General features: G+C 49.4%; 1 protein-coding gene across 3 annotated transcripts in view; it reads left to right on the forward strand.

The window, feature by feature from the left end:
- The window catches only part of LAMA5 (laminin subunit alpha 5), an 89,635-nt gene that overhangs the window by 3,491 nt on the left and 60,877 nt on the right, over window positions 1–25,267 (forward strand). For all 3 annotated transcript variants that reach the window (XM_059862387.1, XM_059862388.1, XM_059862389.1), the window contains exon 2: window positions 2,528–2,680. In XM_059862387.1, the coding sequence (XP_059718370.1) occupies window positions 2,528–2,680 (153 nt within the window). The remainder of the gene's footprint in view (window positions 1–2,527; window positions 2,681–25,267) is intronic.

Here is a 25,267-nt window from a genome sequence, read left to right on the forward strand (position 1 = left end):
CAGGTTTGGAACAAGTTGTTGCCCACAGGAAAGACACATGGTGAGACAGCACCTGCCTAACTCTGTGTGAGCGGCTGATCTGCAGGGACAGCCCTGGGAGCAGCCTGCAAGCAGGCACTTTGTCTCAGACAGTACTTTTTACACCCCATTTCCTGCCCTTTTTACCTCATCCCCAGCAGCCCCGTGCTCCCTGTGGCTTTCTGATAAATCAGGAAGAGGGGAGTTGGTGTTGGGTCCCGGCAGGGCCAGATAAACTGGGACAAAGCCACCTGTGTCCCCTGAGAGAGGTGCCAGCAGGGTGCCCAGCTGGTCTTTATGCTCAGGGGAACTTCAAAGCTCCCAGTGCCCTGAGCAGATCAGGCCTTGCAGGTCCCTGGAAGCTGCCCCTCATTCAATCCTCCTCCTTATCTCTCCCTCCCTGCAGTTTGCTCTGATAGTGGCAGTTTTATGTTCTCTGAGCTGCCCTGCAACTCCTTGCATTGCTGAGGTTCTTCCTTTGGACACCTTTGTAGTGTCCATGCCTCTACTGCTCTGGCAACCTGCAGTCTCTGCTAAGCCTGCTGCTCACAATTGCTTTTTAATTAAAATCCTCTTGCTGATGTCAGAACTTCCCTGTAGAGAACCTGACACAATGTGCAGGAGCCTGAGCTGCTCTAAAATACAAATAGCTGGAAATGATTCTGGTCAGGTTTAGGTTTGGCTCCAATGAAACAACTAATGAGCACCTGGTGCATCAGAGAGGCTAATCAGCCTTTGAACAGCAAACCTGCTTCAGCTGTTGATGTGTTCCCAGCCCAGCAGGCTGCCCAGGGAGGGACAACAGCAGCATTATAAATGTGGAGCAGATGATCCTAATTTTTACTCCCTTCTTACTCAGCTTGAGTTGACTGTCTCCCATCAATGTGAAGTCTGGGTTCAAAATGGTTTTTACATCTGTGGCAAGAATTTAAAGTATGAAAGTTCTTTTTTTTTTTTTTTTTTTGTTATTTATCCCTGTTTTGTAACCTTGCCTCACTTCCCCCTCACCTCAGTGTTGTGTGTTGTGCAGCAGAAATTTCCACACAACCTGTTGCACCGGTTCCCATTAAAGGTTTGAAGAGTTGGGTCAGTTTTATCTGGTCTGCTCTCCCTCCTGGCTCAAAGCATGTCCAAACCAGCCTTGTGACCTCTCTGTGCACTGAGTGCTCCCTGCATCTATGTCAGGCTTACCTGGATGGTTTCAGCTCCCCTTTCTTTGGCCTTGTGCTTGCCCATCTCTATTTTCACATCTCTGGAGGAATTAATTTGAAAGTGGTTTTGTTCAGGATAGCTTGTATTGCATAAATGCCTGTTAGTAACAAAGCACGTGGTGGTGGGGAATAATGCTGTGAAATCTGTTTCCTTTGCACTGAGATTCCTCCAGAGTTTGGAGGATCTGGAGAATCACATGCTCTGCAGTGGCCCTGCCTTGCCTCAGCCCTGGCAGGGGCAGGAAGGGGATTGCCTGTCTTGAGATCTTGTACCTGGTGCAATATTAACGCTGGCTGCAGCTGGGACAGGCAAGGGCAGCATTCCTGCCTGGGGATAACTCTGCCTTTAAAAGGAAAACTGCCTCTAACACAGCTCCCTTCCAGGCTGTTTGTTTGTAGCAGCAATTCAAGTGACACAACAGTGGCTCCACATAACAATTTGCCAGTTTTCAGGGGGCTTTGCAGGTTTCTTTGAGCGTGGGTCAGATTCATTTGTCCATTAATGAGAGAGAAAGAATTGCCCCTAACAGCTCAGGTCTTTGTCTGATCCTGCTCAGGAGGTGCTGTTCAAGTTGTGGGGTTGTTTTCTCTGGCAGCGTGTCCATGGAGCTGACAAAGCCACCCCGGGCCACAAAAGCAAGGCAGAGAAGTGGTGGCAGTCCCTGGCTGGCTGACAGCTGGGGCTGTCCCTTTCTGGCTTTGCATTGCAGCATCATCAGCAAAAGGAACTTGGCTGCAAGACTAAGCTTGAAAGTGTAGCTGAAAGAGCTATATTGTGAGATGAATAGGTGGGCAAGAAACAGATTGCAGGGAGCTGGGCAGAGGAGCTGCCAGTCTGAGACCATAGAAATGACTGAATGGTTCAGGGCAGGATCTCTGGGCTGGGCAGGGGTGGGTGTGAGGGGCAGCCCCAGCACAGGAGCTGCTGACCATGGAGTTTGAGCCTCTGCTCTCCATGGCAGTGCAGCTTCTCCCTCAGACACTCCTGCTGCTGGTAACCAGTCCTTTGAGTCTGGGGTCCTTTGTCAATGTTCATTGCATATCTGAAATTCAGGAGGGATGCTGCTCTGAGCAGCCCAGATTCTACATTGGGGGGGTTTGAGCTTTTTCATGTACCTTTTTGCACCCACACTTTAAATTGGTGCAAACAAACCTTTCTGTATCTTGATTTGCGTTAGCAGGCTGTATTTTCTGAATTGAATGAAACCCCTATATTTTCTGACTTGCTGTGATACCTGACTGCTCTGTACCACGTTTTTCTGGCCAGAGTTAAATGTTGTTTTTGTACTTTCTTCCAGGGCCAGTACTGTGACATCTGCTCCTCTGCAAACAGCAACAAGGCCCACCCCATCACAAATGCCATCGATGGGACAGAGCGCTGGTGGCAGAGCCCCCCTCTCTCCCGGGGGCTGGAGTTCAACCAGGTCAACGTCACCCTGGACCTTGGACAGGTAACACAAATCCTTTCTTCTTCATGTTGTAGACTGTGCTGGTGAGGAACTGCTCTTCTGCTGCTAAAATCCTTGAGTGGATCTCGCTGGAAGTGTGGAACAACATCCACTTGTTTAATGTCAGGGCAGGAGGCTTTGGTTAAAATAGGGAAGAAAAAACTTCTTGTCTGTTTGTCATATTAACTACATTGTGCTCTTTGTTGTTACTATTTAGATAAAAGTTGAGTCACTTGTGGAAACTCATCACTTTTTGTAGTTGCCATTCCCCTTAGGGGGTACCTGCCTCTGGGGGGACGCTTAACAAAGCCTCATCCCAAAATGGAAGAATACAGCCCTGAGAAATTCAAGGCTCTAAAACTTTTAACTGGTGTGTTTACAACTTTTTAAAAAACAGCAAGTCCCTGCTGAAGGTCTTCCTATAACAGACAAAGGGTGACACTGGATGTTTGCCCTCTAATGGTGGCAAGTCACAGAAGTCTGTGGGATGGGGCAGTTTTGGAGCTCACCTCTCCCCAGGAGACCTGTTTGTTGGGATTGCTCAGCAGCCTTTTGGGGGCTGAGTCACAGCCCCTTTGGGAGTTTGCCTTGTTTTGCAGGGATTTTGAGATTTTTCAGACACCAAAACTTTACAGTGACTTCACAGGTGGATCTTTCACTCTCTCTGCTAGAGTAAAGGCTCATTTGTCAGTGCAATTTGCAAGGTGCCTGACTCCAGATTTACATTTGTAGGTGGCCAGTCTGTGTTGATAGTGTACCCTTCAGTTAGATGCCTCAAGTGAGTCCCCAGGACTGGCTCTGCTCTGCTCCCTGCCTTGCTGTAGCGCTCACTTGGAGTCTGCAAACTTTGGAGCCAAACACCCTTCATAAATTTGGTCTCTGCATGAGTGCCAGCTGTCTCAAGCTGTGCTGTACCAGCACAGAAATATCTGCCACTGACCAGGGCACAGGAGCTGCTGACCATGGAGTTTGAGCCTCTGCTCTCCATTGCAGTGCAGCTTCTCCCTCAGACACTCCTGCTGCTGGTAACCAGTCCTTTGAGTCTGGGGTCCTTTGTCAGTGTTCATTGCATATCTGAAATTCAGGAGGGATGCTGCTCTGAGCAGCCCAGATTCTACACTGGGGGGGGTTTGAGCCTTTTTGTGTACCTTTTTGCACCCACACTTTAAATTGGTGCAAACAAACCTTTCTGTATCTTGATTTGCATTAGCAGGCTGTATTTTCTGAATTGAATGAAACCCCTATATTTTCTGACTTGCTGTGATACCTGACTGCTCTGTACCACGTTTTTCTGGCCAGAGTTAAATGCTGTTTTTTGTACTCTCCATCGCAGTGCAGCTTTGTGTGGGCAAAGCCTGCCAGAGCTGAGCCCTCCCCAGCAGAGGTGGCATCTGCTGTGTCTGTCTTTTAGAAACATCCCAGCTGGCAGGGATGTGCTGCTGGGTGCATGGCTTTGCTCTCACTCCCCCTGTGACCAGGGGCCAGCCTGCAATGGAGCTTCTGCTCCTCTTTGTCCCTTTCCCTGGCAGCTCTCTGGCTTTAGGCCGGAGCTAACCCAGCTGCACTGTGCCTGCAAGCTGCTGGGCTTGGCTCACCTGGGGGTTTGCAGCCTTCAGAGCTGCTGTGCTGGGAGCCAGAGCCTGGAATAATTTGGGAGGACTTGGGTGCTGTTAAAACTGAGCTGGTCTACGTTGACATTCTCTCTCCTGAGTCTGTTTGCCCTCAGAACCCAGGGAGGTGGGACTGCACCATCATTTCTGCAGGATTGCTATCAGAATTTGCATGTGTGGTGCTGGTGGCAGATGCTTCACCTGGTGTGGATTTCCTCTGGGCTCACAGACCCTCTGCTTCCCCGTCACCTTTGCAATACAGGATAGACCCAGCTGGTCCCAAGAGCAGCACAAGCCTAAATAAATCTTCAGCTGGTTTTAGTGGCTTCCCCTTCCTACATGGCCTCATTGCATGTAATTGCTATAATCACCTGTTTATGCTCCTGGTGAGAGTCAGTCCTTTGCTTTTAACTCCTTTGTTTTGGTGGGTCGGGCAATAGAAACAGATTAAATGCTAGAGAATCGCCAATTTCCTCCTTTTGAAGTTGACTCTGGTTGAAAGGATAGAGGAGAGAGAGATTCTTGGGACCCAGTGTGGTCAGCAGGGCAGGTGCAGGATCAGGCCAGTGTACCTGGCATCCAGGCTTCCCAAATTCCTTGGATACCAGTGAGAACGGCACAGGTAGCAACGCCCTCCTAGGCATGTCTGACAGCAGGGCTTTTTTCTGGCTGGCAAACAAAGCCTCTCCTTGCTCTGTGTATCAATCCAGAGAGCTCTTGGACCAATTAATGTTTCATTTAAGGGATTCACAGCCACTAAAAGCTTTTGTCCCTCTGGGGGCTCAGGAGTGCTGATGGCACTGGGGGCACACAGGGCTGGCACAGGGGGTTGTGGTGTCAGCCCCTTCCCTTGCTGCTGTGCTTCCCTGCTAGCTCCATCCCTCTCCAGCCATAAGTGCTTAATTACCAGCTGGAATTTGGTTTCTCCAGCCTTTGGCAAGGCTGTGGCAATTGGGAGAGGGGCAGTTAATTAAGCAGCCTGTTGCTCTTTGCTTTTTGCTGGCTGAGAGCTTGCTCTCCTCACAGGGGTGTTAAAATCCTGTGGGAAGGAGAGAAGGAGGAATATTCACAGCCAGCAAATAAGCTCCAGAATGGCTTGGGCTGGCCACCCAGCTGGTGTGAGGATATTAAACACTCTCCTCACAGCCTAATCTTAATGGCTTCATCAGCAAGGTGGATCAGGGCTCCCACCATGGCTTGGGATGGGGCAGTGTCCAGGTATCTGCTGGGATGGGAATTGCTCCTGCTCATACCTTGTCTGTTCCTGCCTCCTTGGGGAGGAGTGATTTTGCTTTTCAGAGCTGGGTGGGGGAGAAAGACTGCAAGAGGATGAAAAGTCACTTGGAGGTTTCCATGTCAGACCCAGGTCTGAGTGCCAGAAATATGACAAACAGCTCCAGGGAGGAAAGTGAAATGGATTTTAGGAGATGCTGAGGAGTATGGAGAGGAATTTTTTTTTTCTTGCTTTTAATCATGACCTTGTGCTTATTATATTTAGGATAAAGGCTGGGCCACTGCATGAATTTGGTGTAAAATACATCGTGGCACCATATGAAGCCATAGAGCTTCAGCTCAGGTTTTGGATAGAACTGAGGGTGCTCTGTGCTGAGAGGACACTGCTGTCACTGGACTGTCTGGATTTGTCAAAATCCCAAAAAGTGGCTGTCCTGCCTGGCTTGGAGGGCAAGCATCCCCGTTGTGGTAGAGGCTCCTAAACCTGCTGTGCTGCTGCTCAGCTCCAGGCTCTTTCCTGTCCTGCCTGGAGCCTCCAGGCAGCTGAAATGGGAACGTGCCTCTGCTGCAGAGGGGCTGTGCAGAGAGCAGAGGCACAGGACACCATGACTCACAGCCACCATGGGAATTGTCCCCTGTGATCCTGCTGTGATTAAGTGCCACAGTGGGTGGAGGGGGAGGAAGGGGTGTGATGGAAGATTCTTTTTTTCTTCCCCCCCCTAAAAAGGTCACTTGAGTCAGAGCTGACAAGGTTTAGGGAAACATGAATGGCTGGCTCCCTGCCAGAGCCTGACATCTTCCTTGCATGAAGGTGAACCCAGGCCAGCCCTTCCTTGAGATGTTTATGGATGCTTTATGATAAACTCTGGGGGAGGAATGCTTGCAGTCATGCAAGAGCAGGAGCTTCATGCCAGTGCTTGCTGGAGGTTAATTGCTGCAGTGGGAGGTGGCAGCAGCCCCCATCTCCCCCTGCCTCCTCTGCTGGCCCTGGTGACACCAGAGAGCAGCAGGATTTCAGACTGAAGCTGTGCAGGGAGTTCTGGTTGATTCCCCACAGGTATTTAGTTGGGCAGTGCCTGACAGAAGCACTGACATCCATTCACTTCTGCTGAGGAGAGAGGAGAAGCCTCTGCCTTTGGAGACCTCCAGAACTCCTTGAAATGCAGCTCCCTTTGGGCTTAGAAGGAGGAAAAGAAGTTGCATTTATTGGTTTTTCCTTTTCTTAACTTCTCTTACTGCTGAGGAGTAGCTATTTGGTAATGACTCTTCCTTGGTCCTCACTGTGCTGGGGCACCACTGTGGGAAAGGGGTAGGAGAGCTTAGTGACATTTATTGTGAGCTTTTGCACCTTAAATAAAGGGCTGGGGCGTAAAATCTCTAACAAAGACCTTCTTTCTCCAAATTGTTCTCTGGCTCTTGGAGCAAAGCAGCATTAAAAATAAAGCACATTACGTAGGCTGAGCAGAAATCTTTTTTACTTTCAACAACTGAGCCTGTGGTCTCTTCTCCTGTGTAGAGTCCTCTCCAATTGTTATCAAATCCCTCAAAAATAGATCAGGATCTTTGTTTGTAGGTTTCAGAACTTTAGCTCCCTGATCTGAGATGGTCTGTGGCTACATTTAACTGCAGAGCCTGGTCAGTGCTGCTGTCCTTGGCATGGGTGTGGGATGGAAGCAGGGTGTTCGTTTGCTGCCTTGCCCAGAAGAAGAATTACAAAGGTGTGACTGGGAGGGCGTGCAGCACGGGGAGCTGGCACCCAGCCCACGTGGATGGATCTTCTCTCCCAGTTTATTTCACACTTTATTGTTTAAATTAACTTAACTGTGAAGTCTCTTCTGTTTCTTCTAAGCTGTGGTTCCCCTGACCTGGACCAGCAGCTATTGAATTTTTTTTTCCTTTTTTGGTGCTGATAAAGTGTGATTTTTGCTTTCACTTAGCACAGAAAGGTCGGGAAGGGCCATCTGCCAGCTCCCACCAGATTCCTGGCTCCAAGGGCTGTGTGGGAGCAGCTCAGGTGAGTGGGAAGGGAGTGTCTGGTTGTTAATCAAGTGGGGATCTGTCTCCTCTGGCAGTGAGGGCAGAGCCATCCTCTCCTTTTCAAACAGCCTTGCCAAATTGGATGCCAAGCTCCAGAGCAGCCAAGGCTGAAATTTCTTTCCTCTTTGCTGCTGCTGCTGTTGGTTGCTGTTAAAGGAAAAGATGTGCAGGATACTGGTGTGGGTAAATCACTGGTGACATGTGAATTTTAATTGTATCTTATGTTTAGTCAAGTCATGAACCAGTACTGCTTGAAATCAGTCCTCCAGGGTGAGTAGGATTTCACTTGTAACATCTGAATCCCAAAAGACCTGCCTTGCCTCACATCTGCCAGGCTGAGCACAGGGAGGAGCAGGGCAGCAGGAGGCTCTGGGCAGGTCACTCAGCATGGTGGCACCTTTTGTGGCCTCAGGAGGTTGTTTCTGCCTGTTCTTTGCATCTCATACAAATGACCCTTGTGCTTCAACAGCTTAATCTTCCCAGAGGCTGTGCTTGCTCTGCCTAGACCTGAACCAGGTGTTAAAATAAGCCTCAGCCTCTCCCCCCAGAACAGCTCCAGGTAATGACTGATGAAAGGATAATTGCTGGTTCTAAGAAATGCATGCAAGATTTCCATTTTAGTTTCTCCCTTGGTGTTGTTGCCTATTTATAACGTTGGTGTGATGAGAAACAAAGAGGCTGGCAGTGAGGTCTCCTGCTGTGGAGCTTCTTATTTCCTCCAGCCTGTCCCTTCTTCTCAACTCCCTGGGATTCTTCAAAGATAGGAGAGAGCCCCGGGGTGAGCGTGGGCTGTGGAAAGGTCAGGCTGGAGCAGGGGAGGCTTTAGTTTGTAATGAATAGCTGGAAGGCAAGCCTGGTAATTTCTTGCTGTTCTCCTGGAAAGTGTCTGCTTGGCTGGGCTGGAAAACAAGAGTGTGCCTTGACTGGGGCGTGTGTGGCTCCACGTGCTCGGGGTCAGCCCTGCCTGGCCGTGCCTGGCTGTGCCAGGGGAGTTAAAACAGAGCAGGGCTGCCCCTCTTGGTGCTGTTTTCCTCCCTCAGGGAGATGGTACAGGGAGCTTCTTGGGAAGGTCGCTGTAGCCAGAGAGATTCACAGCTCTGACACAGAGCATGTATCCCATCGAGTGGTTTGGCATTTTCTGTGCTTTGGCTTGTCCCACCTGCAGAATGGGAATACTGCATTTTATCTCCATCATTTTCTGTGCAGGAGCCCCTGTAGCACCACACCAATCTGTTATAGAAGAGAATGATTGCTTGAGTCAGGCTCTTGGCTTGGCTCTGTGCAGCCCTTTTCCTGTCTGTCACTTTTTCAGCAAGTGAGTGAGAGCACCCCTCAGCCCTGTGAGTGCTCGTCTGTCCCTGAACTCGTGTCCTGCACACACCCCTGAGGCCTGTGAGCCTGCAGTCCCTGCCAGCCCTGCTCTTTGTGAGAGACAGGCTCATCCTGTGGCATTGCTCAGCCTGTTGGGTTCTTGATGCCTGTCCTGGTTGGGATGAGAAGCCCCTCAAGTGAGCTCTTCCTGCTTCCTGGGGCTCAGTTCCAGGAGCTGTCCTTGCCCTGCACAGCTCCAGCACAGCTATGTCCTGGCTCAGATCCACAGGGCTGGCAGGGAGGATGCTAAATACACTCTTGATCATCTGCCTAGTCGGCTTCTCTGCTCTTTCAAGCCTGTTCTAGCCCCCTGCACCTTTCTTTTGATGCTTTACCAAGCCTGGCTCAGCCCTGCATTCATCTCTGCCTTATCCTTTATTATAGTCATAAACGTGGGCCTTCAGGCTGTGCCCAGCCTTGATCCTCAGTTGTTTCCTGTTTTCTGGAATCTGTGCTCTTCAAATTCCAGACTTCCCCTCCCGTGTGTAATGCCAAGCAGTGCAATAAATAATTCACTGCTCTCTGTTTGATAGAAGTGAAAATGGAGATCAGTGGGAAGACACAAGGGGAAGGCACATGCCTGGTGTGCTGGGGAAGAATCTTCCTAAATGGTTTAAGAGCAGACTCCAGATCAGTGGCAGCTGACTGGGGAAATGTGGCCTATTCCCACAGAGCTGGTAACTGAGGTTCTGCTTCTGGAGGCATTCTGGAGGCTAGAGAGGAGAGATGGGAGCAGGGATGAGTCATCCTGGGAGATGCAGGGAGGAAGAGGACAAAGCCTTGGGAGTGACACATGGATGACTCTGCACAAGGCAAGGACTGAGCTGTGGTTTGGGGCTTTTTTGGTCACCAGAGACTGTCAAGAATGAGAGGAATGACGTTTTGTTCCCCACAGGAGGGCTTGCCAAGCACAGCTATAAAAACGCCTTTGTTAACATGAGGTCACTGCTAATGGAAGGTGGGTCTGGAGGGTGCCAGCTCCTGTTTGTGCAGTGCAGGAAGCCACATTGCCTGTTTCCTCCAGGCACCCCAACCTGGCCCCAGGGCTTTGGCAAGGCAGCCAGACAGGCAGGGAGAGGATGAGCAGGCATCGGGGCCAGCAATTGCTGCTGCACCAAGTCCTGCCAGGACTTGTCAGTCAGAGCCCCTGGAGAGCAGTGTTAGGATGGTAGTCTGATATTCTTGTCCTTCCTCTGTCAAACAACAAAACATTCGTGGGAGGTGATGGGGCAGAAAGCACTGTGCCTCTTGTTTCCAGCCAGGTACATCTACCTGGAGAAGCTGGAGTTCAGCAGCAGGGTTAAACCAGCTGAGCTCCTGTTGCATGGTTATCTGGAAGTTACAACAGTTTCCCTTAGAAGAAGTTGCCTTTATGCTAGAAGATTTGCATATCACTGATGGCTTTCCCCATGAAGCTGTGTGCTGTAAACTGTGTCTTTGATGGAGCAGATTTCCTGGCAAAGCTTGTGTTTATATCTTGCTCTAGTTGTTGTGCCCTGCCTGAGAATCACTTTGCATCTTCTGCTTGGCATCCTGAGTCTTGCCAGTGGTTGTTTGTGTAACCCGTGCAGGGACAAGCAAACAGCCAAACTGAGAATGCCACAATTTAATTTTTCGTTTCTCTTTCCCATTTCTCTCTCTGCCTGCTTTGATACAGAGCTCTCCCTCACACACACACACTCAGCTGAGCTCTATTTATGGGTTCCTGCAAGTTCCCATCACTGTGGGTTGGAGCATGCCCTGTGCCCAAAATCCAGCTGGCATGCTGCTGTAGGCATCTCTTGGATCTAGTTAAATGTGCCTAATGCCAAGCTCCAATGGGAAGAGGAAAAGAATGGCTTTCTGGTATTTGCACATAGTTGCAAACTGTAAACACAGGCTCATGACTGCAAACAGAAATCTCTATTGCTGGTTTCATCGTGACTTCACTGTTGTTGTCCTGGCTGTTTGCTAAAGCTGTTCCTTAATCCTATTCCAGGCTTTGGCAAAGTCTGCATCCACCCAAACTTAGTGGGCACAAAGATTTTGGCTGGACTCCAGGAAGGGGTTTGATTATTTCTTTCTCTGCCAGTTGCTGTTTTCTGCCTTGGAGCGGGCTTGTTTCAAGTTTCTGCAAACGGGGCTGGAAATACAAGGGGGTCTTGGGGGGGATTGTGAGGACAAACCCCATGTTCTTGTGAGCCTTGTAGGTCTGACCAGCAGCAAGAACTCCACACAAGCACCGTGGCTGCAGATCTGTGCTGGTGTTAGCAGTGCTGTAGGGAATGTTAATCCTGCTGTGACCCTGCTGTGTGCTGCTGTTGGGTCAGCTCACCCGGCTGTGTCACGGTGGGGAAGGAAACCTGCTGACAAATGCCAACGTGCTGCACGGCTGGGATGCAGATTTTTAGAAGAATAAATCTGCTTGCATGTGTCAAGTTTGGCTTTGTTGGAATCTGCTAACGACCAGGCTTTAAAGGCAGCGCTGTCAAGGCTTGCAGGAGCCATGCAGAGGAATTCCAGAGAGGCAGAAAGTGCTGCCTGGAAGCTGGGGGCACTGGGGTTTGGTGCAGGGACCTCATACAAGGTGCAAGGGAGACTTTTCCTGTTGGAAATAAGTCATCTTGGTACATGTCAGGATCTGGAGCCTGACAATGATCCAGAGAGGGGCTTTCCAAACCCACTTGGCCCTGGAAATGGTGAACTGAGAAATACAAGGAAAGACAGGCATTTGCCACCTCTGAGAACTGGGTTCACAACCAGACACAAACAAGGAGCTCCAGCATCCACGTGCCCTTCCAAATCCAGTGGAGGGAGGATTTAAATATACTCCTTTTGGGTGCTGGGGAGCTTGGGCTTCCTGAGGCTCGTGTGAGTCATTCATCATTGGCACTTGGCCATTTAAAATGAAAAGCCTTTCAGGGGCTTTGGTGGCAGGCTGAGACCTCTCACGTTGTGCCAATTTTTAGCTAATTCGTCCTCTTCCATTTCCTTCCTCTCCTCACCCTTCCCATGCACGCAGGTTTGTGACAGGATATCCACCTCATCCCAGGGCATGGGGGGAAATACTTGCAGCATGGCCTGCTGCCAAGATTGTTTTGTTCTTCTTGTTGCTGAGAGAACAGCCCAAGGAAACCCTTGGAGCTGAAGCTGGCATGCAACTTAGAGTGGATTTCCTGCAGCTCTGGAAGTGAAGTGTATGACATGTGTTTTTGGGTTTTTGTTTTTTTTTTTTAATCCCATAAATGCAAGGAAAAAGAGGATTTGGGTAGGTTACAAACAGGCTGGGTCTGAAATCCTCTCTTTGATGGGAAATTGCTGTGTCACAGATGTACAAGTTGTGCCTTGTCAAGGTTGAAATCAATCTTGTTTTTTTTTTTTTTCAGTTGAATTAAGAGCTGAGATGCAACAGGTCTGGGGTTTTTAGAGTGGTGGTTTTTTATGGTTTTTTTTTTTTTTTTAGAATTCAGTTTGTGGTGAAGATGCTGGTTGACCATGCACCATTCAGTGTGTTGTAGCTGGAGGCTCTGCTTAGTGATTCCCGAGTGCTCCATGAAGGCATAAGTCATTTTTGTCACAAATTCAGAGCTGTATTGATAATGGCAAGAAAAGTAGTGGGTTGAAGTGTCTGGAACTTAACTCCTTGCTGTGGCCAAAGCAATGATGTCCAGGGCCCTGGGGTGTAGTGTGGAGGGGTGAGACTGTGGTGGGCTGACACCTGGGCTTACTGTGCCCTCTGGGACACAAGATTTGGCTCCTGTTTGTCATAGCACATCAGGTGGCATTTATCTGTGTACGTGCTGTGTTTTGGTGAGATCCTGACATCCCTGCCCTCCAGAAAACTGGGAATGTCACAGAGATGTTATTCACTGCTGGCCACAGAAGCAGCAGATGCTGTTTCAAGTCTCATCCAAAGCACAAAATCCTGTTTGTACCCTATGGAAGGGTATTGAGTGTTTCTTTTTTCAGCCTGTGATTTAGCGAAGGGCTTCCTCAGCAAACTTAGCAAATCAGCAAGGCTTTGGCAGTACTGAAAAGGGTCTTACTATAGCTCTTTTGTAGTATTTTTTAAATTTTATTTTTGGTACTGCAGAGCCTGGGATGTCTGGATGGAGCAGGTCCCAGATCTGTACAGCTCCTAGCATGCTCTGGAGCCTGTCCTGACTGATGGAGCTATGCTTGTAAAACTCTGGGTGTAAAAACCAGCCTGCAAGCTGTCTAAAGCACAGACAAGTATTCTTTTGTCTGGCTTCTCCCTTTGAATTCTAAACTGGCCCAGGAACTCCTCTAAGAATATTTAAATACCTTGTGCAGTGAACCTCTATTGATCTTACTTGCTGCAACTCAAACAACCCCACAGAACATACAGTTGGGAACCTTTGTTTGCTCTGGATGGTAGGAATGTCCTCTTGAAAATGTGCTGTGCTTTGGTAGAAATGAATAGAGGGTTTTTCCACCCCCTCTGCAGGTTTCTGAAGGCCAAAGTCTTGAAACGGCTTCGAAAGGCTGCTGAGGTGGCTGATAAGATATGCAGCACAAGTGCTGGAGAGCCTGGGGTAGGAGCAGAAATGTCTGAGCTGTTTGCTTTCCCCTCAACAGTGTGAAAAATTAGTGTGTCTTATTAAGGAGCCTGGGGAGTTGTGTGCTCAGAGTAAGGGCTGTGCTGAGCTGTTACTCCTGGCTCGTGCTGTCCCTGAGGCTGGCAGCTTGGTTTGGAGGCACTGGGTAGGAGAGTGGAGCTCATTTAGACCCTGCAGAGCCCCAGTTGTTGCAGTTTTGTTTTTAGCAGGCTCCCTCTGGCTCTGAGCTTGCTGCAGACATGGGATTGCTTCTTGATGGAACAAGCCTGTGTTTGGAGATGTGATTTTTCTGTCCAGTTAATCCTTTTTCTTCCCTCACCTTGTTGCTCATGTGTGTCATTGCTGGAAGCTCCCCAGCCCTGTTGGTAGCAGGTCTGTGCACCTGCTAGAAGAGTTTGCTGGGGGCTTTTGGTGGGGCTGTGTTCACACACCATCAGCCAGGTCAGGGGCTGGATGCTGCCCTACACTGTGTATTTTATACCAGGGCTGCTTTCTGCCTGAAATGGGTGGTGAGTGCCCACCCTGGGCTGCTCTGGCATCCATGAGGCATCTGCAGAGAGCCCCTTCCATAAGGGCCAGTTAGGCATATTTCATCAGGATGTGGTGCCATGAGAATGGCAGCATAGATATTGCTTAAGGTCTTGGTTTTTAACCTCTGAAGTCAGACACACCTGTGCTGTGCCCCCACCCTGGACATGTGCCATCCCATGTGCCTGCCCTTCTTTCAGCAGTGGTCTTTATTTCAGTGGTGTGTGCTTACTCACCCAGACCTCTTATCTGCACTAAATCAGAGCTTTCCTAAGCCCTTGTGTTTTCTGTAGCACTCCCCTTATCTCTGTTCCTTCCCAGGGCTGGGCAGGGGGAGCAGGGAGCCTGGAGGGGCTGTAAATGCCTGTTTGCCCTGCAGCAGCAGCAACAGGCAAGGCTGAGAGCACCTGTAGGACAGCTGGGTTTTCTCAAATTGCTGGGCAGCTGGGGGTTCTGCAAGGTGATTTTATGTTTTAGGGTCTGAGGCAGTGGGATTTGCAGTGTGTTGATGCAGTCCAGAATTGCAGTTTCTTGTGTGGTTTGCAGGTAACAGAAAAGGACTGAAAACTGTTTTGCAGGTTGCTGTCAGGTGTAGCTGTGGTCTTGTCACTGCAGTCTGTCCCCTTTATTCACAGCCAGAATAAGGATATTGTGAAATCCTGTGGAATTTGCCATCCCCAGCTCACCCCACCCCTACCCCAGTCTGTAGGCAGAGGTGCAGCTTTGGGCCATGACAGCAGGCTGCATCTGCAGGTGCTGTTTTGGGGGAAACCTGTGCAATGTGAGGACACCTGGATGAGGTATGAGTGCCGCTGTGGTGCAAGCAGCTGTGGGGATGTGCATATCCTTGGGCTAATGTCTGGACACTTGTACAGCGCTGTCACTTTTGTGTCTGTAAGGCATCTGACCTTTCTTTTGCTAAGGCTTTCAACAAGTCAATTTACAGTCTTGGATGGGACCACCCAGGGCATGGTTTTGTGGCCGGGGAGAAGGAAGGGAGGGAACTCTTCAAAGAGTGGAGGAGACAAAATGCCTCCCATGGCCTGTATATTGATTTCCTGAGCCGTGAGGCTCCGAGGCAGATGCCAGTGTGCTTTGCTGTGATCTTGGCAGAGTGTGACCCGTGTCCCTCAGCAGCAGGGAATGGAGGTGATCACGTTTCCCCAGGCAGATCAGATTGCTGGGGGCTGTGAGGGTGATGTGCCCTGTGCCTGGGAACGGGGCTGGGAGCCATCACAGGGGAGGCTTTGGCTGTGCCTGGTAGACACACATCTAGGGCAAACACCCACCTCAGCAGCTCTGGAGACCAGTGCCAAACTGCATGGCTTGTGGCTATGCTGTTTGAATGAATGGCTTCGCCTCCCTGCCTTTGAAGATGATGATTCTCTTTTGAAAACAGGACATCAGGGATCTGTTCTCAAGACGTGTTGAAAGACACTATTTACAAATGTTCATCCTGGAAAATATTTATAAAGCTCCCCTTGGGAGCAGATCCTTACAGTACAGTGGCCTCCTGTGGACTGAAGTACAGCTGTCTGACTGCTCTTGAGCCAGACCTGCTCAGGTTGGTGTCCTGCTGAGATCCCACTTCTCAATAGTCACTTACTGCAGACCCCATGGTGTTCATGTCACTGTTACACACAGGGCTATATTCAATGCTAAATTACACTTGAAGGGTTATGCCTTTAGAAGAGCTGCTGAGTGTTTAGCAAAGTGTAGGATTATTTTATTGTTATTATTATTTGGCTGCTCTAAAGGTATTCTGGGACATTCACACCAATAAAAGATCAGTAAAAGCTTTGTGGTCATCTCCTAGTGATGTGATGTGCTACAACAACGCTTCTGCTATCTGCAAAGTACCAGCCTCGTGTCCTTGGTTCTTGCTCCAAGGAGCAGCACAGATCCCAGATTTCAGCAGCAGTGTGGGGTGCACTGTCCCTGCCAGAACCAGGGCAAATCCCAGAGCCTGATCAGGATGATCTCCCTGTGCCTGGGGTGCTGATGGCTGCACACATGTCCAGTGAGGACACGCACTGTGTGTTCCAGGCGTGCTGAGTTTGTAATCCCCTGTTCATGCTGTATCCATTACTAGTATGTGAGTTCCAGTCCTTTTTTTTTTCTTGTGTTGAGGGATAGTGAATCGCCCCTGGTGATGTTATTTTCTGGGCAGGGAGTGGAGATGAGGACTTGGATTTCTGCAGTGGGGGACTGATCAGTTATGTCCCTATGCTACCAGGAAGGAGGAAACATGAGATGGCTGGGTTGTCTTTGGTGCTGGTGTTGGAGAGGCTTTGGGGTTTATTTCTTCACATCCCAGTGTCAGCAGAGAGTCCTGGTGCAGCTCAGCATTCCTGCCCTGCGTGCCTCAGTGTCCCCGGGGCTGGGACAGGATGTGAGCGTGTTCATGGTGTGGTGGCCCTGGCTCAGGTTGCTGAAAGGGAGGGGGGTGACAGGTGCATGGCTGCCACTGCAGCTCCCTGTGCTCTGCAAATAAAACCCCCTGGGTTTGGAACTGGGTCAGGAGCCTGACCTGGAACACACCGATGGACGGGCTCAAGGAGTGCTGGACTGTGCCACTTCCTCCCGTCCCTGGCTGCTGCCTGAGCCAGAAATCCAGTGTGAGAAATGTGAGCAGGTGGGTCAGTGCTGCCCTGGCTGGGTGCTGACTGAGCAGCAGCAGCACTCCAGTGATGTGCTTTGCAGCTGGCCTCTTCTTCCTCTGTGTGCCAAGCCCTGTCTGAGCAGCGTGGCTGGAGGTGTGCTGAGAGCACCAGTCCTCAGCAGAGCGAAGCTGTTGCAGCTGGGCTGGGCTTCTCTGTCAGCAGCAAGCCCTGCTTTGGGCAGCCCTGGGGCAGGTCAGAGGAGCGTGGGGCTTTACAGGGAGCAGAGTGAAGCTGCTGGGGCTGTCTGAGCCGCTGGGCTGGGGAGCAGAGTGCCCGCACGTGTGCGCAGCGTGCGCTGTGTTAATTGTTGTTTATTTGATGTGCTGTTTGTTCTGGCACAGCCCGGGCCCATGCTGGGGAACAGCGTGAGCTAACCCTGCTTCTCAAAGAGAACTCTTGGATTTGCCAGCAGCATCTTTCCTCCCAGTGGCTGGTATGTGGCAGCCAGGGATTGAGGAGGGGAGGGAAGTCTCTTTGCCTGTCCCCAAGGCGGGGGATGTGGCACCCTTCGTTTCTGGAAGTGCCTTTGGTGTTCAGCATAGCTGCAACAAATCTGGACAAAGGCTTCAGGCTTCATTTTCCCCACAGCTACAGACACATGGGATGGGGCATCTGGAAAGGCTTTGGCTCTGTATTCTGCCTTCCCTTTTCCCGGTGCTGGGTGCTTTCTGCAGGCTCTGCTCCAAAGGCAGCCAGCCCACAGGGATATGGCCATGCTGGGGACAGTCAGCAGCCTGCCTGCCCCAGGGGGACTGCCTTGCGTCCCACCACACTGCCAGCTATCAATTTCCTGTTATTGGTTACAATAACACAGCCCCTGTTTAAAAACAACCCGCATTAGCCCTCCCTCTGAAAGAATTTGAACCTGTCATGAAAGTTAGAGGAGAAACATTTTCCCAGATATTTTATCCAAAGTGGAGCATTTCTGTTCTCATCAGCTGCTTGTGCTTCTGGGAAGAGCCCTCAGTGTGTGCAGAGCAGGGCTGTGCTGAGCTGTGGGGGCAAGGAGCACTGCCCTGGAGTGCCCATCCAGAAGCACCTTCTGTAGCCTGGAGCAGAGGCAGATTTGGGCAGCCTGGCATCAGCTTTAGGTGGTGAACCAGCCATGGCACAGGGCTTCCCTGGCAGATAATGTGTAACCCTGCAGCATCATCAATGTCTGCCTCCAGACCTCAGTGCTCAGGATGTAATGATTAATGGTGTTAACATGCAAGGAGAGGAACAGGGACCCTGTCATCCTTTGGATGGGTTAGTGTGAGGCTCTGCTGGGCAGAGCAGTGTTTTGCTTGCAAGAACATGTGCCAGTTGTTATTCCCTGTGTTCATGCTGACACAGGCTGGAGGAGTTGGTCCCAGGGACACTTTGGGGCTGAGGGAGTGGAGGGACCTCACTTGTCATCCCAAAGGTTTGGGGACATGTCAGCATCACCCAGAGTGTATCAGCTGCAGTGATGTGGGGTGGAGATTTAAAAACTCCCTGATATTTCAGTGGATGATCAAAACCATACTGAAAATCTCTGCCAGTGCGAGTTGCTGCATTTCATTAAATAAAACCAGCCTTTCCTCATCCTCTTGGAGTCAAGCTGACAGGGGCAGACAAAAACCATGTTGTTGATGTCACACTCACAATATGATCTTATCAGCCCCTGCCTGTAAATTGTGACCAAGTTTGACTCTTTCCCTGGATTGATTTAGGAAGGTTCCTCTTCCCCAGAAATTAGCTTTCCAGATGCTTACTTTAAAGGGGAAAAAAAAATAGTTAGGGATTTTCTTTGGCCACCTTTCCAGCTTCCAGCTGTTAAGTGCTGGAAATGTGTTCTTCATTATGTCCAAGAGAGAAATGTTTCTTTCTTCCGATCGGGGAGGCAATAAATATTCCACAACATAATCTGCTGTGGACAAGTGAGTTAGTGTGGTTTGTTCTCTGGGCAGCAGAGATGGCTGCTGTGGGGATCCAGCATCAGTGTGATGGACAGGGCAGGGATTCAGCAGTCCCCAGGCTGTGCACAGTCACTTTATTGGATTATGGTGCCTGGTTCTGCCTTCAGAACCAAGCCTCACAGCAGAAATCAGCAGCAATCCTTAGCAGCCCCTTTGCATTAACTTTCCAGCCCTGCCACTTACAGCTGCCTCCTACGATTCCTTTCTCCTCATCTGACCCCAAAGCAGTTGAGTTCTGGGCTGAGCCTGATGAGCCAGCAATGGGGCTATTTTGGATTAAGAGGAGGAGGGGTGAATTCCAGTTCTGTGGATTACTCTGTCCTTGCCAGCATTGGCTTTGGTCCTAGCAAGGATGCTCCAGCTTGCTTCTAGTGGTCCTGGCCAGCATGGCCTGGGCACTTCCACAAAGTAGAGAATTGCAGGATATCATCCAGCCCTCGTTCCAGCTCATGTGAGGTGGTTGAGTTGCCAAAGTTTGGCACTTAACTTTCCTCTTTGCTCAAGAAGGTGCATGGGGTTAGAAGAGATAAATTTGGGCATCTGCAGGAGTTTATCTGTCGTCCCTGCATCCAGCTTGGAGGTGCCAGGGGATGGTGATGCCAGGGACAGCTGTGACAGTGCCCAGATGTGAGGGGATTTTCTAGGAAGAGATGGAGATGGGAGCTGTCATTGATGGTAACAGCAGCTCCTGACCTAAATCATGGAAGTGGTGTTGTAACCAGGGTGCATCCATCAAGGACTCCTGGGAGCAGAACAGCAGCAACTGATGCTGCAGATGATCATCTGAAGTGTGAAAGGAAAAAATATCAAAAATGCTGTGGGCTGATCAAAATTTGAAGGCATGTGAGCCAGCATGAGCCCCAAAAGGGAAGGAGCTGAGCTGGACAATAGACCTGCAGTATTTCTTGGACAGGAAATGCAGGAGCAGCCCAGTGGCTGGGGGCAGGTGGTGGATTCCCAGGGTTGGGAATTCTCCTGGGTCTCTGCTGTGATCCCTGTTCTGCCCCTGGGATGGGCAGCTGGCATGCAGCCCATGTGGCCTCTGGGGAGTTTAAGGAAGCACAGGTATCCAAATGGGAATGTAGGGCAAGTTACTCCTGTAACACAACTGTTGGTGATGTACTTGCCATCTCTACAAAGCCCAACCTGGATTCTAAATCACCTGCTGTGCTCTATCCTGCCTGTGTACCTTTAAAAATTATTCCATTCTTTTTGTTTCTCACATTTTCTGTGGCAACAGCTCAGAAGTAATGGGAAAGGCAAGATGGGACTTTTCAGATATTCTAGACCTTTATTCCCAATGTGGGAAATGCTTTGAAATATCTGCTTACAGATAAAACTGCAAGCAGATATTGCACAAAAACTGCTGCATATTTTCACTTTAAAATAATGTTTAATAAGTTGGGGTTTTTTAACTAATTAACATACCAGTAGAAGCAGGAGGGTATAAGCCAAGCATTAAGAAAAAACCCTTGAGGATAAAATGAATTTTTGAGCAATTTGGTCTTGAACTCTGTGGGAATGGAACTAAATCTGTGAAGTCTTCCCGGATATCCCGACGTCATTTGGAGCCCTAAAAATAACCCAAAATGTGAATAGCCTGGATGACCTCAAAGCTGCTTTTCAAGAGACTTTTGGTGCAGTCAGAGTAGGTGAACACCCTGCAGCACATGCAGGATGCAGGAACCCCTGATGAGTCAGCTGGGGGTTGCTAATTGCTTTGTGCTCTTCATTAGCATCAGCCTTTGATGGATGGGGTTCCCAGCTTTGCTCCTGCAATGAGCACACAGTGGTGGGGCACAGTGGCCTCTGGGAATGTGAAGTGAGTCTAAAGGTGCCAGGGAGGGCTGCTCACAGCAGAGCCCAGCCCTCCCTGCTGCTGCCTGTGCTGGCCCAGAGCCCACCCCAGGGATTTATTGCTGGGTCCAGAGCTGACCCACAGGGCTGGGAGGAGAGGCAGGCTGTGCACAAAGGTGCTCACCAGGGAGCTCTGCTTTGAAACAGAGCAGCCAATTTCCTTTCACCACAGCCAAGCCTTATCTTGGGAGATTATGCTGGTCTCCAGTCTCCTCTGGTGTCATAACTGTGCTCTTCCTGGGCAGATAGGTTTGTGCAAAAATCCCATAGCAGCAGCCTGGGATCTGATGTGGCTGTGACTCACAAGCCCTGGACTGTGTGGGAGGTGCTGGGACCAGGCAGTTTGGGGCTTTTTGGTTTGTTTTTGTCTTTCATTTTTTGGTTTTTTTTTTTTTAACTGGCAGATGAGAAGAGCTGTGGGACCTGTTGTCCTGGACATTGTAGAGAGGCTCAGCTCAGGTGTGTTTTGAGGCATCTCTTGGGTGCCTGACTGCTGTTCTGGGTCTGTGCAGATGTGTGGGTCCTGCTGTGCTGTCAGGAGGGGGCTGCCCACCACCTGGGATGTGTCTTGCTGGTCTGATATGCGTGGGGATTTCTCCCAATAGTCATGCATGGATGTTGTCCAAGGAAAAGGTCTTCTCTGGGACATGTTCTCCTCAGCCAGGCAGAGAAGGTTGTTTTCTCCAGCTCCTGGGAAACCCTTCTCAGTGCACTCTCACAAACACAACTGCAGGAACCAACTGCTTACAGAGTTGTTGTCCAAAAAGTTTGCACTGTGAGTTGTAGATAAGCTGCTTTGGTCCATCATACCCAAGAATGGACCATAGTTTATATTGCTGGCACAAACATACCTGAGATGTGTTTGCCTTTTTCCCTGCTCCTCTGGTCCCAGTGGATGCTGCCTGGCTTGATATTACTGATGGGCTGCAAATAGGTTGGTCTGGGGGAATTTTGTAGTTACCCTGTCCTCATCAGCCAGGAGAGATTATTTCTCCTCATCTCTTCATGCAAAACCCCCTCCTGCCTCTCCAAGTGTGCTGGGTAGCCTGGTTGATGAAGATTTTGGGCTGGTGTGTATATATATATTTATATAAAAAATTTTTTTTAGCTCATTCATATTGTTCTGTGATGCTCTGTGTTCTTTTTGAAGCTGGGGCAGGAAGAGGCTGGAGATAAGACAACAATGAAAGGCTGGAGTAAGCCATGCAAGCAGAGATAATGTACTTCAGAGAATATGAGTGAACTGGCAGAGCAAAAAGTTCAAGGAAATTTGAACTTTTGGCTACTCAGGATGATTACTTTTCCCACCAGCTGCTCTGCACAGCATTGGCTTGTAAGGTACCTGAGACAGCTTTTAGTTTAACTGGGACCACCTGTTAGATTCAAGTTCATTATGTTCAGAGCTGTATGACATCATATCTATTACTTCACTAATTTTTTTTTTTTTATTATTGGTCCATTTAAAGGATTTTGCTGTTAATACCTGGCCTAAATCAAAAGGTTTCTCATGTACCCTCCTCAGCTTTTCCTCCCCTGCATTCTTGTTCCATTAATCCATCTTGTGATATCTGACACTTCTACAAGGAGGAGAAATTAATCACTGTGCATTCTGTCTTGATTTTGCACCCTCCCACCCCAGCTTGTTGGTGTTAGATCATTAGGGTTTTGCTAACCCTGTGGAGAGAGGTCTCCTTCCCATCTGCATTGCATTTCTCTCTCTAAATGCCTGGGTTTGGGAGGTGTTGAAGGCAGGGTGATGCTGGGGAGATACAGTGAGCTGCAGGAACTGGTTGCAGGGTTACACTGGCTCCAGGGGGTTTCAGACATGTTCAAACAAAAATCCTTTCTTGAAAGATGGTTTTGAAAATTGCTGAGTATTACAACTCTCAGGAACTCAGTTCTGAGGTTGAACCCAAACTGAGAACCAGGCAGACTCCCTTCTTAATCTGCCAATTTCTTTGCTTGGCTTGAAACGCCCATGGGGGGTTCCATATTTGTAGGCTCCCCATCTTTATTGGGGTGTAATTTACCCACAGACAGGCTTTGGTAAGTTCAGACATCAGCAGTACAGTGTAGGTGCCACATAATCTGCCTCACAGATCTGCCTTATTACTCCCAAATCCCCAGCAGCCCACGCTGCTTCCATACAGAAACAAATGCACAAATTGATGTCCTGGCTGTGCCACCTTGTAATTGCAGAGCAGAAGAAATGAAGTGGTACGAAAAGTCAGACTAGATTTTTTGGTGAATAGCTGTTTGGAAGAAATTGAGGAATTTTGGCCCTTGCAAGCTGAAATTCCTGCTTGGTTGTGTGGGAGCTTCAGCTCGGGGGAGGCAAATCCATGGAGGCTTCACCCAGTTATTTATAAGGGCACGGGTGGCTATGCTGTGTAGGAATGGGAGGTGTGAGAAGAGCACTGTGCCTGCCTCCTTTCAGGGAGGAGGAGGAGGAGAAGACCTGAGCACAGCAGAGGCTCTGAGCTGTGCTCTGTCACAGCTGTGCCCATACATCTGGCTCTGGAATGTGCCCTGCTTTCATGGCTTGCTTCCATCACACTCTCTGCCAGAGCCACGGATTCCTCCTATATGTTTTAAAAGCAAACAATCCGTGACTGTGGACACTGCTCCCTGTGTGTCAGCACGCAGGCAGCTGGGGGAACACTTACACCAAATTAACCCAGAGCTGTTCAGTCATTCTCTGAGGAAATGAGAAAGATGAGCAGCAGTGACTGATGAACTCTGGGTGAAATCCTCTCGTGGTGGTGATGTCTTTGGCACGTAGAGGAATGAAATGAACGTGGGTTTTTCATGGAATTCTTTTCCTTGTGCTCAAGGTCATCGTCTCTACCCTGTCAGACTGCACACTGATAAACAGGAGGTACCAGGCAGGGCTGTGGTTGCTAAAAGTATTACAGCTCTTGACTTGGAGCCTGTTCCTCTCTGTCCCAGCAGCAGATGCCCAGGGTATTACAGACAATACCCACAGCTGCTGGGACAGCTTGGCAGTAAGGAAGGGCCTGGGCTGGGCTCTCCTCCAGCTGTGCTTGCTGTGCAGCCATGGCCAGGCACTGGGGAAGAGAAGGGGGACAGGTGTGTCTCTAAATCTGCACTTTCTCCCCAAGAACTAATGGATAGATCAGGTTTTTCTAGCCATGTGGGGAGAGGCTGTGGCAGTGCTATCCTCTCCTTCATGTCTCCTATCTGTTGTTTTAGTCTTCTTCACAAAGCACCAGCTGATGTCCCTGAAACACAGGAGTGAGATTGTCCCCTGAGCAAAGGCAGCACTGGGATCAGCCACTCTTGAGGGTATTGTCCATGTGAACACTGGAGGATGACCCAGATGGACTTAAAAGGCTAATTTCCAGATCAGTGCCATGCTGAGCTCAGTGTGAGGTACTGAGCCCTTCATCCTGGGCACAGGGGTTGCTCATCTCCTTCCAGGGCAGAGATGTGCTCCTTGTGTAGAATTTACCATGGCACAATGGGCCACTCCAAGGAGATTTGTTTATTTCCTTTCAAAGTCTGTCTGGCATTAAAAGCTAAGTCAGTTCTTTCCCGTTAGTTACAAAAACCCCACTCTGCTGGTGTGTGGAGTGACAGCTCCCTGAAGAGACTCTGCTTCTCACAGTCTCAAATAACTGCAGTCAGATGACATCCCTCAAGTCAGCCTTTTTCTTAGCAATTTCAGATTTAGGCTGCAAGCACACCAGTTGGTATTAGCAAGCTGGAATTCCCCACTTTTTCTATTTATAGGAAGGCACTTTTTTTTCCCGTAAATTCTGGGATTACGAGTTTCTGCCATGGTGTAGTTTTCATTTTGCTAAAATTAGCCTCAAACTCCTGTTAGTTTAAGGCAGGATCATTAAGGCCCCTCAAAAATCAGCCTTGAGAGCCATGTGGGGTTTTTTCTCTCTCATGAAGTAGGTGGCTGGATTTATTTAGCTGTCTGTATTTGAGTGGCTCCCAGTTAAATTCCTCTAGAATGCCAAGTCTTCCTGGAACACCTGCTTATTGCTCAGCTGTCTGCCTGAAGCTGCTTGCAGTTTTGGCTTTTTCATTTCTGCACATTGCTCTTCACAGTGAGGGCATCAGGGCATTTTGTTTCTCTGTAAAAGAGGATTTTTTTTTTTCCTTTGAATCACTTTTTTCCTTATCCTTCTTCTCATGCAATACTATATTTTATTGGGAGGAAGACCCTGCTATGAACTGCCACTAATCCTGCCAGCTAATTATTAATTCACATATTTTCCCAGAACACCCCACTCCTAAAAAAAAAACCCAACCAAACATTCCCAGAAGCTTCCTAGAAGCATTTAACCATCAAGGACAATTGACACCTCAAGGTAAATAGTCTGAAATCCTGAATCTAGTTACACTGTCTTATCTCTGCAGCACCAGGAAGTTTTAAGGGCCCCTTTACAGCCACCTCTGTGCTGGGTTTCTGATGGTGTTTGCAGGAGGATTAAAGCAACTGGAGAGGGTGGAAATCCTGGTGGAGGCACCTGACCCTCTGCACATTTTCTGGGCTCAGTCAGCTCCTGGGCTGAGCTGGCCTTGCAGACCAGTGCTTGCACCCCTTACAAGGTGCCCAGGGACAGGGGAGTCCAGGTAGCCATTCCCTGAGGGTGTGGTAGCTCATGTTTGGGCTAAAAGACAAATATTTAAGGCTTGTCTTTAATGGGTTACTTAACACTTTGCCCAGTAACTGAGAAAGTTGCCAAGTTCCATGTCAGTCAAGTTCAGGAATCTCCTCCTGGGCAGTGAGAGGCTGTGGTGGGCAAAGTCCTTCTCT

This window comes from Haemorhous mexicanus, chromosome 18 (assembly GCF_027477595.1).
Source record: "Haemorhous mexicanus isolate bHaeMex1 chromosome 18, bHaeMex1.pri, whole genome shotgun sequence".
NCBI lineage: Eukaryota > Metazoa > Chordata > Aves > Passeriformes > Fringillidae > Haemorhous > Haemorhous mexicanus.